This window comes from Symphalangus syndactylus, chromosome 21 (genome assembly GCF_028878055.3).
Source record: "Symphalangus syndactylus isolate Jambi chromosome 21, NHGRI_mSymSyn1-v2.1_pri, whole genome shotgun sequence".
Taxonomy (NCBI): Eukaryota; Metazoa; Chordata; class Mammalia; order Primates; family Hylobatidae; genus Symphalangus; species Symphalangus syndactylus.
Window position 1 is genome coordinate 74,643,125 of NC_072443.2, and position 20,191 is coordinate 74,663,315.

The 20,191-nt window shown below is 43.2% G+C and overlaps 1 protein-coding gene across 1 annotated transcript in view; it reads right to left on the minus strand.

Moving 5' to 3' along the window:
- Window positions 1-17,500, minus strand: part of ARL6IP5 (ADP ribosylation factor like GTPase 6 interacting protein 5) — a 21,364-nt gene extending 3,864 nt beyond the window's left edge. Inside the window, exons 1-2 of the mRNA XM_055259531.2 lie at window positions 16,866-17,500; window positions 159-376 (exon numbers count right to left, since the gene is read on the minus strand). Coding sequence (XP_055115506.1) covers window positions 159-376; window positions 16,866-17,041 — 394 coding nt within the window. The 5' untranslated portion in view covers window positions 17,042-17,500. The remainder of the gene's footprint in view (window positions 1-158; window positions 377-16,865) is intronic.
- Between the last annotated feature and the right edge of the window lie 2,691 nt (window positions 17,501-20,191).

A 20,191-nucleotide genomic window follows, 5' to 3' on the forward strand; every position in this document is an offset into this window, starting at 1 on the left:
GGGTCTAGTTGGATAACACGTAGAAAGCTGTTTTAGAAAATTCTGACACTTTTGCTGACATGCCAACACACAAAAGAAACTGGTTATGGAATTCCCATTGGATAACTGCTCCTACATTTTTTTAAGACGGAAGAAAAAGAAAACTCAAGTTCACTTACACAGCAAAGGAAAAGTAATGCCAAACACAAAGACCATGACTCCTCCAAACATGGATATAAGGAAATAGCTCGCCAACATGACCACCATAACGAATGTCGTGGGATAGCGCTTCTTCATCTGGCGAAGGACGTCTTTATTGTGGGCTGCCCACACAAACCCTGTGAACACCAGCACCACCACGATTCCTCCCAGGATCATGTTGAAGGGACTCAGAAACCTGAAATAAGAGGAAGAAAAAATGAGGGGCGACTAGTTCAGCAATAGAAGTAGCAAAAGGAGAAAGAGAAGTAAAAACAATTATTGAGAACTTACTAATACTTTAATACTTTATCTAAATTGTCTCATTTGATTTTTCATAACCTTATAAAGGAGATACTATTAGTTCATTTCTCAAATGAAGAAACTAAGGCACAGAGGTTAGAATAGAAAATGGTGGGGAAAGCCAGGAATGGTAGCTCACACCTGTAATCCCAACACTTTGGGAGGCCGAGGTGGGAGGATCACTTGAGCCCAGGAGTTCAAGACCAACCCAGGCAACACGGCAAAACCCATCTTTACAAAAATATGAAAATCAGCCAGGCGTGGTGGCACACACCTGTGTTCCCAGCTACTCAGGATTCTGAGGTGGGAGGATCCCTTGAACCTGGGAGGTTGAGGCTGCAGTGAGCCAAGATTCCCCCACTGCACTCCAGCTGGGTGACAGAGTGAGACCTTGTCTCAAAAAAAAAAAGGGTGGAGCTGAGAGCACACCCAGGCAGTTCCCATCAAAGTAGTCCATATCTAATTAGAGGTCCACAATTTTGAAGACTAAAACTTCTTTTGAAGGTTCTATGTTTAGCTTCCATACATCCTGGGCTCTAGTACACAGTAGGTTGTGTTTTCTTAGCTCTAACGGTTTATTTAAATCCTCAGAGAAGCTCATGATGGATGAATGTAGAATACAGGCCACATAATGGCCTCCATGGGTTACATCCAGTCTACAGTCACATTTTTGTTTGGTCTGTACAGTGTTTTAAAAAACTTTTACTTGAAACCCATGTGTTTAAAAAAAAAATCCATAAAACTTGAGACTTCTTGTTCTCCTGGAACAAGAAAATCTAACAGTGCTAGGCCCACTTTCCCACATGTCAACAGCTGGCTTGAGTGCCTTCTCATTCAGACAGAATAAACGCTCTCCACTGAGCCCCAGTCCATACTGCTCTCTACTGCATCATGGACACAGAGGCCCAAAGTGAGGTGCTATTAATCATTGTTTTTCTTTTTTTTTTTTTTATTTGAGACAGAGTCTTGCTCTGTCACCCAGGCTGGAGTGCAGTGGCGCGATCTTGGCTCACTGCAACCTCTGCCACCTGGGTTCAAGCAATTCTTGTGCCTCAGCCTCCCAAGTAACTGGGATTACAGGTACATGCCACCACACCCAGCTAATTTTTTGTATTTTCAGTACAGGTGGGATTTTGCCATGTAGGCCAGGCCGGTCTCAAACTCCTGGCATCAAGTGACCCGCCCAGCTCGGCCTCCCAAAGTGCTAAGATTACAGGCATGAGCCACACCATGCCCAGTCTAATCATTGTTTTTCTAATAGCTGGCCTGAATCGCTCTCTTACATAACCTGCCTGCCCCATGGAGGCATTTGAGTTTATGACTCCTCACATAGAGAGTTCATTCTAAGTGTTTTAAAATGCCCAAAGTATCATTAGGAGATGAGTTACCAATGCAGATTTTCAAGCACACAGTTCCAGATTCATTCTTATATAAGCCAAATGTTTAGTATGTGATAGCAATTACACTACTATTGATAATGGAGGAAACACATTATGTAGAAGAAATTTATGCCAGGCATGGTGGCACACACCTGTAATCCTAGCACTTTGGGAGGCCTAGGTGGGTGGATCACCTGAGGTCAAGAGTTCAAGGCCAGCCTGGCCAACATGGTGGAACCTCATCACTACTAAAAATACAAAAATTAGCTGGGTGTGGTGGCGCATGCCTGTAATCCCAGCTACTTGGGAGGCTGAGGCAGGAGAATTGCTTGAACTCAGAAGGTGGAGGTTGCAGTGAGCTGAGACCACGCCATTGCATTCCTGCCTGGGCAAAAAGAGCAAAACTCTGTCTCAAAATAATAATGATAATAATAAGAAATTTAGACAAAGTTTTGGGCATTATAGTCGCCCACCCCAATCCACTGTGTATACAAAACCCTTAACAAGACGTCTGTGGTGGGCTGGTACAATGAGTTACTTAACTTTTTACCCTAGAGGATAATGAGGATTTTACTAGGGAAGGACACAGACGGTAGTGTGTTTTCCTCATACCCTGAATAGTAACATTGCTGATTTGAAATGAGGGATGGGGGAAGACAGGATAAGGGAGGGTGATGCCAAGAGCTTACTTTCTCTGAAATGGAAGAGATGAAGAACTCATGCTCATATTGGGATTGATATTCAGGATAAACACAATTCTTTTTCAAAAATCCCTTTAAATTTTAGCTCTGTTTCTGCCTACTGAAACATAAAAGGAATTTTGAACATTTTAAAATTAAGAGTGAAAGCTTTTCACACCTGAATGGGTGAAATTAAGGGATAAAATCAATGTCAAACTGCTTTGAAAAAGCTAAAAATTTCTATTAAGATGCACAAAATTAAACAGTGGTAAGAGTAGTTGCATATAATTTTTTTTTTTTTTTTGAGATGGAGTTTCACTCATTGCCCAGGCTGGAGTACAATGGCGTGATCTCGGCTCACTGCAACGTCTGCCTCCCGGGTTCAAGCAATTCTCCTGCCTCAGCCTCCCTAGTAGCTGGGATTACAGGCACCCGCCAACACGCCCAGCTAATTTTTGTATTTTTAGTAAAGACGGGGTTTCACCATGTTGGCCAGGCTGGTCTCGAACTCCTGACCTCATGTGATCCACCCCCCCCCCCCACCTCAGCCTCCCAAAGTGCTGAGATTACAGGCATGAGCCACCGCACCCAGCCAGTTGTACATAATTTAAAACTAAACTCTACAATAATAAGTTGCTTATTTCATTCAAAATCCTCACAAGTACTTGTATCCTTCAAGCCAATAAATCCCCTCCTCAGAATATAGTCTAAGGAATTAAACAAAAATGCAAAGATTGAGTTGTAACAGTATTGATATTAGTGGTATTTATGATTTAAAACTTTCAGAAACGACCTATATGGCCAACAATTTACTGTGGTATTGTATACACAGCTATTTTTAAAACACTGAAGTGCATTTAATAATATGGGAAGACATTATATATTGAGTGGGTAAAAGCAACTGTAATACATAATGCATTGTCTTTTAGGTAGATTTATCATGTAAGTTAGATAGCTCAGAAGTAGAAATTTCTAGGCTGAGTACAGTGGCTCAAGCCTGTAATCCCAGCACTTTGGGGAGCCGAGGTGGGTGGATCTTTTGAAGTCAGGAGTTTGAGACCAGCCTGGCCAACGTGGTGAAACCGCACCTCTACTAAAAATACAAAAATTAGCTGGGCCTGGGCTGGTCATGGTGGTTCATGCCTGTAATCCCAGCACTTTGGGAGGCTGAGGCGGGCAGATCACCTGAGGTCAGGAGTTCAAGACCAGCCTGGCCAACATGGTAAAACCCTATCTTTACTAAAAATACAAAAAATTAGTTGGGCTTGGTGGCAGGAGCCTGTAATCTCGGCTACTTGGAGGCTGAGGCAGGAGAATTGCTTGAACCTGGGAGGCGGAGGCTGCAGTGAGCCGAGATGGTGCCATTGCACTCCAGCCTGGGCAACGAGAGCAAAACTATGTCTCAAAAAAAAAAAAAAATTAGCCAGGCATGGTGGCAGGCACCTGTAGCCCCAGTTACTTGGTAGGCTGAGGCAGGAGAATCACTTGAAGGCAGAGGAGGCAGAGGGTGCAGTGAGCCGAGATTGCGCCACTGCACTCCAGCCTGGGTGACAGAGTGAGACTCTGTTTCCAAAAATAAATAGAAATTTCTATAATTAGTATATTATTTCATAATCAGAAATAAAATGAATATATAAAAAAAGGAAATACAAAAATATAAAAGCAGCTGCTCTCCAACCCACAACCCCTGCTTGGCACAGACCAACCACAAAAGTCCATCTCTACTTGTCCCATCTCACCAACAACATTAATGGAATTTCAATTCATGAACCACAGCGAAGCTGTTCCTTCTCCAATCCAAACCCTGGTTTTCTGCTCATCCTCCAGATCCTCTTGTGCCAGTCTATAGCACCCCAGTCCCCCAACCTTCCCCAATACCCAGCACACGTGCCATTCTCTCTGCCCTCTTCCCCTCCCTCTTGGTTCTGTGTTACCTGGGTCTACTTGGCCTCTCTGCACTTTTCTTTCTGTTTTATTTTATCTGGATTATGCCCTGTCTTCTGAGACAACCCCAGAATTGGTCTGGGAAAGACAAAAATTTCCTTATACGCCTGAGGAAGGAAAGAATCTGATGAGTCAAAACCACAATCCCCTTCAGCAGGTTGTAGAGAGTGGAGAGTGAATGAAGAGGCCTTGAAACTCTTATAGACTGATATTATCTAATTCCCAGCACCACAAAAGATTCTAGGCCAGTGTGGTAGCTCATGTCTGTAATCCCAGCACTCCGGGAAGCTGAGGTGGTGGATAGATTGCTTGAGCCCAGGAGTTTGAGACCATCCTAGGCAACATGGCAAAACCCCATCTCTCCAAAAAAAAAAAAAAACCCCACAAAAATTAGCCAGGTGTGGTGGTGGCACACACCTGTAGTCCCCACTACTTGGGAAGCTGAGGTAGGAGGATCACCTGAGCTCAGGAGGTCAAGGCTGCAGTGAGCTGTAATGGTGCCACTACACTCTAGCCTGGGTAACAGAGTGAGATCCCGTCTCAATTAAAAAATAAAAAGATACTTAGAGAAACTGAAAAATTATACCAAAGACTACAGTATAGTAAGATAAGGGGAGTTTATTTCCATTTGCTTATTTTTATTTTCATATTTTTTTCAATGGCCACGTATTCCTTGATGAATAAAAAAACTGGTATTTAAAAATGGACAAATGAAATTGGGGAAAGGCTCCTGAATGTAAAAAACCCTTTTACAAAGCCTTGACTTTGACCTATAACCTACCCAAATGTTTCTTCTGAACCGTAAAGAAAAGCAAAGATCGCCCGGTGCAGTGGCTCACACCTGTAATCCTAGCACTTTGGGAGGCTGAGGCAGGCGGATCACAAAGTCAGGAGATCAAGACCATCCTGGTCAACATGGTGAAACCCTGTCTCTACTAAAAATACAAAAATTAGCCTGGCTTGGTGGCATGTGCCTGTAATCACAGCTACTTGGGAGGCTGAGGCAGGAGAATTGCTTGAACCCGGGAGGCGGAGGCTGCAGTGAGCCGAGATTGTGCCACTGTACTCCATCCTGGGTGACAGAGCGAGATTCCGTCTCAAAAAAAAAAAAAAAAAAAAAAAAAGCAAAGCAAAACAAAGATCAAATCAACACAAAGAACGCAAATGGAGGATTGAAATTTAAGGAAATTCCTTTGCATACCCTGCAAGTAGGAGTGGGTTGGCTGGCAGCAAAGCATCAAAGGGCTCCTACTCAGTTCATTCTGGAATACTTATAGTAATTCAGAAGTGAAGCATATAACAAAATTCATGTCAAGCTTTTTAATTTTCCTCTAGACAAGTAAAATAGATATTTAGGTTGAGTGCCTAAAGTCCAGGACAAAGAACAATGAAAAATCCAGGCCTAACTCAAGCAATTCCAAATTTGCTTTCACCTGTTCTGGTTGCTCATGTTCAAGGGAAAAGAACAGAGCTTGAAGTTCTATAGAACTGGTTTTAATTCATAACCTGCCCAGCGACAGTCTATAATTAGAAAGTAAGCAAGTTTCCAAGCTGGAAAAAAACTAACGAAGTTACTCTGAGCAGAAATGATTTTCTTCTGTATCTGATAAAATGTATACCACTCCAATGCCCTGGCACTTACCTGTACTTGGAACAAAAGACAGACACACACACACACACACCCTCTAGAGATTAACAGAAATTCTCAGAAATTTGGGAACCAGTTCTTGCCTGAGATGCGTTTTAGTCAACAGTTGGGCTGTTTATCACACCAATCACGACAAACCCCAAAGACTTTTAGGACAAAACTTTCCCTAAACATGCCACCCATTTTTCATGTAGACAGCTGCCTCTGGGGTCTGCTGGGTGGAGTTTCACTTACTGATAGTCCTTGAGTAAGAAAGAGGGCTGGGTGCGGTGGATCATAACTGTAATCCCAGAACTTTGGGAGGCTGAGGTGGGTGGATCAGCTGAGGCTAGGAGTTCGAGACCAGCCTGGCCAACATGGTGAAACCCCATCTCTACTAAAAACATAAAAATTAGCTGGGTGTGGTGGTGCATGCCTGTAATCCCAGCTGTTCAGGAGGCTGAGACATGAGAATCACTTGAACCTGGGAGGTGGAGGATGAAGTGAGCTGAGATTGTGCCACTCCAGCATGGGCGACAGAGCCAGACACTGTCTCAAAAAAAAAAAGAATGAGGGATGGCGAGAGAGAAGGGAGAAACAGCAGGACCTAGTTTTGCAACTCTGCAACTCAAAAACCATTATGTTTTTCTATTGTGAAATTAAAAATATATTAATACATATGTTTATATATCTATTAATTATATATATTTAAAATATGAACATGTATTACCCCATTCCAATAAATAATAAATCTTTCCCTATGATAGTTACACATTCTAGGGCAGTCATTTATGGTTATAAAAAGGTTTAGAATCCCATCACAGAAATCTTGTAGCAGTCTTCAAAGATGAATCAGTCTAGTCCAATTATACAGATAACTAAACTGAGGCCCGAGAAGAACCATATCCAAAGGGATCCAGGGGAGAAACAAGAAAACAAGGGTGCCAGTTGTGGCAGCAACTCACAGTAGAATCCATTCTGTCATGTGAACCGGCTTTAGGGATTTCCCCCACACTCTAAGTAACCTACTATAACCAAGGATCATCCTGGAAAATCCCTCTATACTCTCATTTCTCTCTGAAACAAGGTGGCTATTAGTGGGTGTGGATACAGGTCCTAAACTTGCCAACATGATTCAGTAGCTATATCTATAGTTTTACCACAAGTTACTGAAAAGGGGAAAAAAAAAATCTCACAAAATTTTAGAGCTAGGAAGGATCTTGCTAACCCACCTCATTTTACACGTAAGCAAGCTAAGGAATATACAGGTTAATAAATTTGTCCAAGGCTACCAATTGCAAAGTTGGCAATAAAACTTTGCCATAACAGAAATCCTCGGATCAATTCAAGGCCACATTTGGTGACTTCTGTCAGGCTGCAAGGCCAAAAAGAACCACTAAAGAGGCAGCAAAATATTTCCTGAGGAGTACAGGCAGCTTTGCACTGAGTTCCAATTTTCTAACCGAAAAAGCTATTTTTGAAGTGTGGTTCCTGAGGAAGGCTGACTCACCGAAAAAGTGGGGAACAATATACTCACGGTGGACTTCTCTAAATTGGCGATGTTTCTCTGTGGTCCTTAATCAGCCAGAGGGATCACTGCAAATATGAACCCACCCAACCATTTTCTTGCTTCTCATTGTTGTTAAACTAAAAACAGAATTCTTTAAACATTCTACAAGGCCTCACAGGGTCTGGCCCCTGCCTGCCTCTGCAGCCAGGGCCACTGTATATGGTTGTGGAGTTGGTGCCTGGCTGAGGGGGTAAGTGGGGGCTGGAATTCAGGTTATATACACTCCACGAGCCAAGGCCAAAATTAGGCTTAGGCTGTATCTGCTAAGAGAGGAAGAAGTGCCTTAGTAATTAGCATGAGGGAACTCTCAGAGCTAGCAGCTGGCCTACCTGCCAGCTTTGTCACACCATCTCCTGATTGCACTCCCATCCACTCAGGGTTTTTATCTACCCCAGAACTCACCTTGCCTTTTGGCCATCTCAGGGTGAGGTGAATCAGGCAGAGAGGATGGTTTGTGCACAGGCCTCACTCCACCCTCCTTCAAGTCTCAGCTCAGCCAGCCTTCCCTCAGTCTCTCTGACCAGAGCACAGCTCCATATGCCTTTTCTTTTCTTTTTTCAAGAAAGGTTCTTCCTCTGTCACTCAAGCTGGAGTGTGATGGCATGGTCATAGCTCACTGCAGCCTCTATCTCCCACCCTCAAGTGACCTTCCTCAGCCTTCTGAGTAGCTGAAACTACAGGTGAGTGCCAGCTTGCCCGGCTAATTTTTAATTTTCTTTTTTTTTTTTTTTTTTTTGAGACAGAAACTTACTCTATCACCAGGCTGGAGTGCAGTGACACAATCTGGGCTCACTGCAACCTCTGACTCCCTGGTTCAAACGATTCTCCTGCCTCAGCCTCTCGAGTAGCTGGTATTAAAGCACGCGCCACCACACCCAGCTAATTTTTGTATTTTTAGTAGAGACGATGTTTCACCATGTTGGCCAGGCTGGTCTGGAACTCCTGACTTCAAGTGACCTGCCTGCCTCAGGTTCCCAAAGTGAAGAGCTATTTTTGACTATAGGCATAAATGTGGGCTTTGGACACAAATCAGTCTTGAGTAAATGAGAACAGTGTCTCCTGGGCCTAAGGGTCATGGAATAAAGGAGATTGTACAGTAGGAAAAACTGAACAGGAGCCTGTCTCTTTTGTTGCAGAAAGGTCATAGTGAGATTTTCCTAATCAACTGAATTAGGAAGGCCTAGAGGATTTATTGCATTCTTGCCATTTCCTAAATATTTACTGTATCCTGTGTAATTTGGCACAAATTAAACACTCGCATCCAAACCAACCATTGTCTTTTTAGCAGCTGGCATGTTAAAAGTGTTCATATACTAAAACATGCCTTAGGAACCTCCAGATTTTATTGTGTTTTTAATAAACAACAGGTTGGACTTGGATTAGAAACCATAAATCTGACGCTTCCCACAGTGATGGAGCTTCAAATAATAGTTGTGTACAAAGCTCTGATTAGACTTCATGAAACCCTTTTTAACTTTTCATTATGGAAAACTTCTAACATATACATAGGTAGAGAGAATAATGTATAATGAATCCTCATGTATGCTCACCACTGCTTTCAACAATTAGCAACCCATGGTTACTCTTACAACCAATACTTTTTGGGGAACAGAAGTGGAAAGATATTTGTTTACAAACTATTCTTCTTGAATGATTTTAGAAAGTTAAAAAAAAAAAAAGTTAGGCTGGGTACAGTGGCTCACACCTGTAATCCCAGCACTTTGGGAGGCTGAGGTAGGGGGATAACTTGAGGCTAGGAGTTCGACACCAGCCTGGCCAACGTGGTGAAACCCTGTCTCTACTTAAAAATACAAAAATTAGCCAGGCATAGTTGTGCGTGCCTGTAATCCCAGCTACTTGGAGGCTGAGGCAGGAGAATCGCTTGAACTTGGGAGGCAGAGGTTGGAGAGAGCCAAGATCCTGCCATGGCATCCAGCTTGGGTGATGCAGTGAGACTCTGTCTTAACAAAACAAAACAAACAAAAGCTACTGAGAACTGTCACATAGCAAATTCTTACAGAGCTGTGGAGGGAAGACAGGGGCTGGACAAATGCTAACGAGCTTGGTAACACAGACTTCCTTCCCACAAGTTTCCTGTCTATTTACGCCTCACTAACCCCCAATTTCTGCATTCTTTTTGTTCCTCTGAGACAAGGAGAAGCTGCACCAATGAGATATGAAGCAGATTAGAAGAAGCAGGGCTTTCTGCCTTCCAGGTGTCTCTTTTAGCAAACTGCATAATGAGAAGGAAGGCCAGGAAATCCTATCATATATCAATGATGAATGCTTGCAAACCTGAAGTTGTTAGCCTGAATTACAGGGCTTGAAGGCATTCTCAGAAACAGGAAGCCACGCTCATTTCAAGACACAGAGGATGGTATTAAGGGTTAAGTTTTCTGAAGCTGAGTGATAAGGATAGAATTCATTTGTCCAAAAAATAAAAAATAAAAAATTTCCAATATTGATGCTTAATTAGGTATTACGTGGGTAGGTCAAGAACGAGTCTTGACCTTTTTGAACTGGATTTCCTGTACAGAGCTCTCTGTCCCTAAGCTGATTGAGAGCTTCTCCTCTCTAAGACAGGAGGGCAGGAATCCAAAATACACTCATTTATTTGCACACTTACCTAGAATCATTGTAAATCCTTACCTAGGGAAAGGAAACAGAAACTACCAACCAAAGGCTGAAAGTAGCAGGCAACATTGAAAAAAAAAAAAAAAGCTGGACGGGAGGGAAGTTCAGATAAACAAAGTTACATAAATAGTGTCAAAAGTGTGCCAGGCGTACCTCTCCCCTGTCATCCCAGCACTTTGGGAGGCCAAGGCAGGAGGATCGCTTGAGCCTGGAAGTTTGAAACCAGCCTGGGCAACATGGCAAAAACCCTTCTCTACAAAAAAAAAATACAAAAATTAGCCAGGTTGGTGGCACATGCCTATAGTCCCAGCTACTCAGGAGGCTGAGGCAGGAGGATCACCTGAGCCCAGGGAGGTAGAGGCTGTAGTGAGCCATGACTGTGCCACCGTACTCCGGCCTGGGCAACAGAGTGAAACCCTGTCTCTCTCTCTCTCTCTGTGTATATATATATATATATATATATATATATATATGTATGTATGTATATACACACATACACTGTCAGAGGTTATTTAATGAAAAACAATCCTTATTAAAGATTTGTATTTATTTATTTTTTACACGGGGTCTCACTCTGTCACCCAGGCTGTAGTGCAGTGGTGTGCGTTCTTGGCTCATTGCAACCTCCGCCTCCCACGCTCAAAAGATCCTCCCACCTCAGCCTCCCAAGCTGCTGGGACCACAGATGCATGCCACCATGCCAGGCTAATTTTTTCTATTTTTGGTAGAGATGGGGTTTCGCCATGTTGCCCAGGCTGGTCTTAAACTCCTGAGCTTAGGTGATCCACCTGCCTGGGCCTGCCAAAGGGCTGGGATCACAGGCATGAGCCACTGCGCCTAGACTAGATAAAGATTTTTAGATTAAAATGTTACTGTGTGTTGACAGACCTCTTAAAGTTCTGTATTCAGAATAAACACATAAGCCATCAGAGGAAGACAGGTGCCAGCCTCAAGTGCAAATAAATGAGCATGGAAGGGCAGGAGAATTCTGGGAGGATTTGGGAAGGCTAGTGGAGTTGTACTCCTGACTGTCTCCTCAGGGCCTAGACAGTGTCTGCCACATGGTAGGTGCTCAGTATTTGTTCAGTGGAATAGAAGGATCTGAGCTGTGGGTTAGGATAAGTAAAATTTAATAAACCTTTCTCCTGTCTACATACTCAATGCCTCCCCTATTTCCAACACCTGAGAGGTTTGGAATTTGGAATAATAATGTACAGGGGAGATCAGGTAAGTCAGGTTGAGAAGGATGTGTTTATGTAGGTGTGTATTTCTGTACACTTGCTATACTTGTATAAAAATTAATTATCATGTGTTCAGTGTGGTCTTGCTGCCTTTCTGTGAAGGCAGGAATCACAGCTGTCCTATTCTTCACTATCTCCTAGCAGTGTCTGAAAAGTTGGTAAGTGCTTCATACTCTGTTAATTGAATGAATGAAGCAACACAAATAAGAGTAATGTTGTAGAACTGGTGTTGAAGCTGACTAATCTCAAAAACGTTTCCAGTCGCTTTAGTATAAACAGACTGCTACTCATTCTATCTGCAATCATTTTAATACATTCTGATCCAGAGCATCCCAGGGTTGCCTTACCCTTTTTTTCCTCTACCAACTGGAAACTTGGTTCTTCATCTTCACAGCGTTTAAAGGTACAAACAATACGAACATTTCATAATACCAGATGCTGGGAGCCACAGGCCTAGAACATATTACAGATCCACCGAGCCACATTCATTTTGAAAAGATTACACTAATGCTCTTTTCAAACTTAGAATTACCAGCCTTCCAGAAACTCCTTACCATCTTGAGTAACTGAAAGCATAAAGTGGCAGTTGTCAATTCCACCCTCCTGCAACATCTCCATAGGCCAAATGATCAGGCCACATGGTGAGGAGTTACTTTAGCTGAGAAAACATGGGCTCATTCCTTCAGCAGCTACATGGTTCTATCTAAAGGGGGAGGCACAAATGTATATACATAAGAATAAATGCAGCTGTCTTGCTGGAGAAGCAGCAGAGGCATTTTTATATGTTGCAAATTCTGTGTGTGGTTGGTGATTCTGAGGCCACACCAGAAAATATGAATTCTAATGGCAGAAAAGAATTTTTGTTTGTTTGTTTGTTTTTAGACAGGGTTTCACTGTGTTGCCCAGGCTAGTCTTATACTCCTGGCCTTGAGCAATCCTCCCATCTCTGCCTCCCGAAGTGTTGGGATTACAGTTGTGAGCCACTATACTATAAAGAACTTTTCAGAATAAGACAGCAACAGTATTGCAAATGTTGTAAGAGTCAGGGATGCAGTTGAATTTGGTTAATCAAGAGCTTTAGAAAATTCGCAATATGGCTTAATGGAAAAAATATTTCACTTCCTGTTATTAGCAGCTTTAGTTCCAATTAGCCTGTGACCTCGAGCTTTGATATTTCAGAAGTTACAGGGTTCAAGAGGATCAGTAGTTCTCCTAGGGGTGTATATCACAGTCACTTAGGAAGTTAGAGAAAAAGAAAAAAACAACAGATGCCTGGACCCTGCCAAGAACTATACATTTTGAATCACGGAAGGTGACACCTGGGCATATAGGTATATTTATTTAAATTTTCTTTTGAGCCAGACCAATCCAGTGCCTCTCAGATTTTAATGTACCTATGAATCATCTGAGACTTTTGTTAAAATGTAGATTCTAATCGAGTAGGTCTGAAATGGGGCCTGAGATGTTTCACTTCTGACAAGCTCTCAGGCAAAAGATGCTGCTGTTCCATGGCTCACACACTGAACAGAGTTCTCCAGCTCAAATCGTTTGGCATTCCATTAAGCACAAAGAAGTTCTCATCCACAACTGGAATGTATCACACGCTTAGTACTTAAATTGCAAGTGCAATTAGGTGTTGCCTTTGTTTTTCACTTTGAAGATCAAGGTAGAGACTTCTATTGTTGTGTGTGGTGTGAAAAGAATATCTTAATCCCAAAACGTCTCACATCAAGGATGCAGAAGTTAAGCTAAGGCAACTTCAATCTTAGACACTTTTCCTTCTTGATGTAAAGGACCCAAAGGCATTTCTAGCAAAACGCAAGTTTCCTAGCCTGTTATTCATGCTATTCCTTTTAAATAATTCAATCTCATCTGATCAGAAGTTTAAACACAGATTTATCTCTATCCTAATCCCTCTTAATCTCCATCTTGATATGGGCAGTTTTTTCCAGTGTTTCTGGATCTAGATAGTATTTGCTATGTTCTTCCCCCACCCTTCCTGAAATCTTGAAGAGGAGGCCCTCTCTATTCTCATCTAAGCCGGTTTCCAACATTGGAGAGCTGAGGCTAGAGCCCTCCTACAATGCCCTTGAGGCTCTCCTCACCAGCAGGGGATGGAACCATTGTTGAACACTCTTTTATCCAGGTCACATTTTCACATATGCTCTACCAAGATATTCTGAGAAACTAGAGAGAAGTCTGTGGAGCATCCAGATGAACAGCTTCCAGCACTGCTCTGACCTACCCATCTACTAGCATCACTGAAAGAGGATAGTTCTCTTCAGAATGAGAAGTGTTCTGGAATCAAGGAAGCTCCCTAACTCTGAAGATGTTTGGTTTCTTCCTCGTGACTCATAGGAAGACAGACTAGTAGTTAAGAGCACAAGCCTAAGTTTGTGACTTTGAGTAAATCATTTAACCTCTCTGAGCCTCAGGTTTAATAATAAAAAAAAAACCAGTTTTTAAAAATTGGGTTCTATGACATAATGCAGGTAAAATACTTTGCAAGGTACCTGACACACAGAGCACTCAATAAATATTTATAAATAATTATTAAATTATAGAGAAAAGAGAACAATTGGTGGAAAAAACTACTGACTGTGTTTATAGTTGCATAGAAAACAGTTGAAGGTTATATACCAAACTTTTACTGAAGTATGAAGGAAATTTCACATTTTATCCATGTAATTTTCAAATCAATCTTTACTACTAGCCTGTATTTTTTGTAAGTTTTTAAAAATAAGGATAAGTTTTAAAAACTTCACGGCTACTTTTCACTTTTTCACTTCAAAATTTTCATTGACAACCAACAACTCTTATTTGAAAGGAAAATGAGGAGGGCCAACACCCCGAATCTACCTGAGTTAGTGGCCTAAGGCACAATACTGACAGAGCTCTATTTAGTCAAAGGGCTGGCCTCTGGCCTTCACAGTGAAAAATGGATTCTATCAAAGGCAGCAAGGCTGCCTGAGCTTGTACCTGGTGTGGGCAGCACACATGTCTGAAAAAAATAAACTTTTTTTATTATTGGTCTGTGTCAAACTTTGCCCCACATCTAAGTTACCTCAAGAAAATACCTCTATAACTAGATCACCAGATAAGATGCCCTCCTGCTTCTTTGCAAAGAGAAAGAAAAAAAAAAAAACTGATGCAAACCTATTTACTACTTATTTTGTTTTAAAGACATTTTTGGCCAGGCACGGTAGCCCCCGCCTGCAATCTCAGTGCTTTGAGAGCCAAGGTGAAAGGATGGCTTGAGCCCAGAAGTCAAGACCAGCCTGGGCAACATAGTGAGACCCCATCTCTAAAAAAAAAAAAAAAAAAAAAAATTAGCCAGCCTTTGTGGCATGCACCTGGGGTCCCAGCCACTTAGGAGACTGAAGTAGATGGAATGCCTGAGCCCAGGAGGTTGAGGCTGTAGTGAGCTGTGATCACAGTACTGCACTCCAGCGTGGGCAACAGAACAAGACCTGGTCTCAAAAGTAAATAAATAATAAAAATTTTTTAAAAGACATTTTTGGCCAGGCACAGAGGCTCACACATGTAATCCCAGCACTTTGGGAGGCTGAGGCGGGCAGATCACTTGAGGTCAGGAGTTTGAGATCAACCTGGCCAACATGGTGAAACCCTGTCTCTACTAAAAATACAAAAATTAGCCGGCCGTGGTGGTGCATGAGTGTAATCCCAGCTACTCTGGAGGCTGAGGTACAAGAATTGCTTGAATCCGGGAGGCAAAGGTTGTAGTGAGACAAGATCACGCCACTGCACTCCAGCCTGGGCGACAGAACGAGGCTAAGTCTCAAAAAAGAAAGAAATTTTTTAGTGTTCCAGGAAAGCAGCCTGAAGCACAGAGCTGAGGGAAGGTTCAGAAGGCAGCTGCCTCAGGCCTTGTGCCTGCCCCGCCCTGCCCTGACTAATTTGTACCTTGGCTGCCACACTAGTTCCCAGTCCACTCAGAGCCTGTGCCCTCTATGCACCAAGCCATTCCCAGAGCGCAATTCCTTAAGAATTCCTTAAGCAATGCAGAAGAAGGATCTGTGCAATTGTCTATAGAGTCCCATATGTGGGCTACCACCTCTGCATGGGGTGACTGCTGTGAACCTGACCAGAAACTGTGAAGTCTCCCCCTCTCCTCCGTGCGGTGTGTTTGCTCCTTTAGCTTCTCAACAACTGCCAGGAGCCCCTGGGCCAGAATTCAAGTCTGATTCATCTTGGTCTGCTTGGAGCTTGGCATGGGGCCAGGCACAGAGAGGTGGCTCAATGTATAAGCCAACTAACTGCGAGCCAACTGAAGAAGCCACCCTGTTCACCCTTTCCCACACTCTTCAAGTGCAAATTTCTCCCTTTTCTCCCAAGCCAGCTTGCTCCTTCTTCCCTCTACGTCTGCCCTGAAATAGAAACGTCAGACATTTAAGGGCAAGTGAGTCCTTTATAAAGTCTGAGGGTGGCTTTTTCTTTAAAGATGTGTAGGAGATAATCATCAAGATTGAGAATATCACCACCCATCCTGCATAAGCGAGAGAAGCATTTCTTAAAGGGTGAACTAGAAGGAAAGGTGGTTTCTAGGAAAGCAGGTGTACATGCAGTCTCAACACAGGATACTTTGTAAGTATCAGGTATTGAAAAGGCCTTCTGATGCATTGAAACCCCAGGGTAGGAAGCGAAGACAGAGAAAATGACCACGCCTGGCCACTGCTGGAAGAAAATGCCAGAAGGCCATCTTCTCAGAGTCATGGCAGCCTTTACCCCACAATGGGAGATGCGCAACCAGGAGACACCCCCCCCTTTTGATCCCAAGCTCAGCTTTACTGTACAGTGTGGCAGGCATTAGGCAGAGAAAGCAGGCAGCAAAGTGCGTCGCCACTTGGTTGCCCTTTTTACACTAGCCCGGGTCCACACCCTGCCGCCCTAGCCAGCTCCAGGGTAGGGTTACACCACTTTCCTTTTTCTTATTTTTAAAAGACAAGGGCGCTACAAATATCTTTCCAGCAAGAACCCGATCCTGGCACGGGGGCGGGGGGAGGGGAGTGGGGGAACTCTCATTTTTCTTCCCTGCGGCTGGCAAAATTTCCCCGTCCTCTTTCCCCTAGGGACCCCCCTCAAGTCTCGGCCCTTGGTGCAGAAAATGGGACCCCAGGTTACTGCGGCCTCGCCCTGCGAACAAGTTTCCGCTGGCTTGGCCGCTTGCAGAATTGCCAGGGCAGACGCTGAGCGTGGTCAGAGAGCGTCTCTACATTCCGGGATCTTGCACCCCGAGGCCCCTCCGTACTCGCCCCGGATCGGTGTCCCGGGTAGGGGGACCCCACTTACCCCACAATGGAAATCATCATGGCAGCCACCACCAGGTAGTTGGTCTGGTAATAGAGCAGGTTGCTCACCACGCGGTTGTTCCATTTGGAAATGTCCCTGAAGTCCGGCCGGGCAAAGCGATCGGAACCCGGGAAGAAATCGTCCCAGGCGCGGAGTGGGGCGATATTAACGTCCATGTTCTCAGCTTCGCGTTCTTCGCCTCCGGAATCTGACGGCGGCGGCGGCGGCAACCGATCAGCTGAGCTGAGTTGAAGAGTGGACAGCGGCTCCGTCTCGGTCGGCTTTGCGGTTGGCAGACAGCAAGGCAAAGGAAATTGGGAGTGGGCGGGCGTGTTTGCTCGTCTTTACTTCTTGATTGGCTCTTGGTTGGGTACAGGAAAACAGGAACCTCGAGACAGAACAAGGGACTGAGTGCAGAATAGAGATGAAATGACAGAAAGCAACTAGCGGAAATCCCCTGACTGAAGGGAGGTGGCAATGCCTTTTCTAGCAGTCCGAATACCCGCTGCCTCCTTTGAAATACCTTTTTTGAAGGTTTACCTAGAAGAAAAATTTTGGCAGCTGTGCAGATGTCAATCTAAGTGAAATGAAATGGAAGGTGACTACAGTGTTAATGGAGAATGAGCTGCTTTTGAAAACTAAGTCTTACTAACCTCTACACATCTGAATGCAATCCCATGTTTTCTCTGTTTCACCATGAGTCACTATATGTGAAATCAGATTGGCAAAATGGGAAAGAAGGTCATGTAGAACATAAGGGCTGGTCTGTTTTTTTCACTTCTCTTCTTTGTTCTTCATCTCTGTTCTCTCCAGGCTAAATTGTTGGACTGCTGTGCCATTCTGATAAAGTGATAAAGTAGGCACTCTGGCCACTTCAGTCCTGAGCTGGGCGTGTTGCTTACATTTTAAAGCAAACAGTTGTCTGCAGTGAACTAGTTGTTCTGCATCCAGCATTTTCTGGGCAGAAATATGCATTCCGCTTCAAAAGTTTTCTTAGTTTTATTGCAATATTTGGTGACAACTTTCACTGAGGGACCACAATATATTCATAGATAACGTGATGTTTTGTATCCCAGCCCAAAGACCTGGCAAAAGATGTATTCGTTGTAAATTCTCTTTAAGCTTCCAAGGATCATCTTTTTTCAGTTAAGGGGCTGATTGGTATAATGCATGAGATAAAAGTAGTTTGTTTGATTGTATAATGTAATAGGTAGAATTCCAAGGTGAAGATTTCTAAGATAACAGAGTCTCTAAGCCCCTAAGTGGCTTAGACAAGGTGAATTCACTCAGATCACCAATTTTTGAAAACTTGGAAAGTAATGAAATATACTAATGCAAAGTCTAGAAAACATAATTTAATTTTCCTTATTAATTCAGAAGACAGTTAAGGAGCTTACAATGACTCTAAGAAATTACTACTACTACTGGTGTTTAGGAAAATTTGGTGATTGCGTGGAATTAGTGCTAAGATATATCTTATGTGCTGCTTTTTGAATAAAGTTTAAAATGTGAAAATATTCCTGAGTGCTCACGTTTTCTTGATTCTGGAAAAATGGGATGGTGTGAAGTCAGAGAAAGCAAAATTAGAGTCCCAGCTCCTTCCTCTCTGGCAGGTGACTTTGGAGGAATTACTTAATCTCTCCCAGCCTCAGTGACTTCATGTGTTAAGTGGGGATAATGGAACATTTGCCACATAGATGAGGGTAAGTGAAAGAATGTATAGGAAATGCTTAGTGTATAATAAAGGTTCACAGTTATATGTTACTATTATTGTTATTAGCAATAGGATAGCCCACGATTCATGTCTGCTATTAATAGTGCTTTAATCTGATTTGTTGGCCGGGCGCGGTGGCTCACGCTTGTAATCCCAGCACTTTGGGAGGCCGAGGCGGGCGGATCACGAGGTCAGGAGATCGAGACCATCCTGGCTAACATGGTGAAACCCCGTCTCTACTAAAAATACAAAAAAAATTAGCCGGGCGTGATGTCGGGCGCCTGTAGTCCCAGCTACTCGGAGAGGCTGAGGCAGGAGAATGGCGTGAACCCGGGAGGCGGAGCTTGCAGTGAGCCGAGATCGCGCCACTGCACTCCAGCCTGGGCGACAGAGCGAGACTCCGTCTCAAAAAAAAAAAAAAAAAAAAAAAAAAAAAAAAAAAAAAAAATCTGATTTGTTTTCTATGCTTTCATTATAAACTTCTACTGACCTTTCTGTACCTTGCTCCAATTTTATTGTTGTGGTTGTATCTGGGTAGGGGGAAAAGGTTGAGAATATTCAGTACAATGCCAACAAGTATTTCGAGTTCTTTTGAGGCTCTGTGAAAGCACTGTGGGTTTTTTGTTTTTTGTTTTAAAGAGGAGAAAGACGTAATCCTGCTCTGCCTTCAAAACTTCTGCAATCCAGTGGAAACACTAGTTAAATATGAGACAGTGAGAGGAGTGCTAAATAGAGACGCACTGAGCCTCAGTGCTGAGTTACACGAAGTCAGAGGGTGTGGAGGAATTCCCCAGGGCTTCAGAATGTCAAGAAGCAGCACTGTGGGCAAGCTGAGTAAATCATCTTGGTAAAGATGAGAGTGGGAACTCCAGTGCAGCCCCACACCTGTTGGTGAGATTTATGAGTATTAGAAGCTATGACCAAGAACTTTATCTTCAAACTGCTCAGAACCACATGACCAAAAGCTGTCAAGAGTGTACTAGTAACAATATGATTACTCCTTGATCACAGGCAATTGATACCCAAGAAAGAGTTATTTGTTTAAACCTCTTTAGAGGTTTTTAGAGGTTTTTAGAATTTCCTTATTTATGTTTAAACCAAGAGGTTTAAACATAAGTAAAGAAATTCTAAAAAGACAGAGAAAGCTGTTTATGGCGTGATTCCCTTCTGCCTCCCTCCCAAAATGTTAACCCTGTTTCTCTCTTTGCGGTATGGGAGACTTTTCTCTAAACATTTCTACCTTTGTTAAATTATTTTAAATAAAAATGAACACGTAATGAGTCATTACTTTTTTCCAGTAACTGTTCGAAATGCTATTAGTAGCAGCTCTTTGTTAGTGTTCATTCCGGGGAGGGAGGGGTCAGATTCACTGTAGAGGTCTTTCTGGAGCTTTAATTTATTATTATTTTTAGAGACAGGGTCTCGCTATGTTGCCCAGGCTGGTTTTAAAATCCTGGGCTCAAGCAGTCCTCCCACCTCAACCTCCCAAGTAGCCCGGATTACAGGCGTGGAAAGCCGAGCCCTGCTTCGTGGGGCTTTTATAATGGGACTGGTGTGTCTAGATAGGACCATTCAGACTAGCTGTCTGTTTAAAAACCATAGCAGATAATCT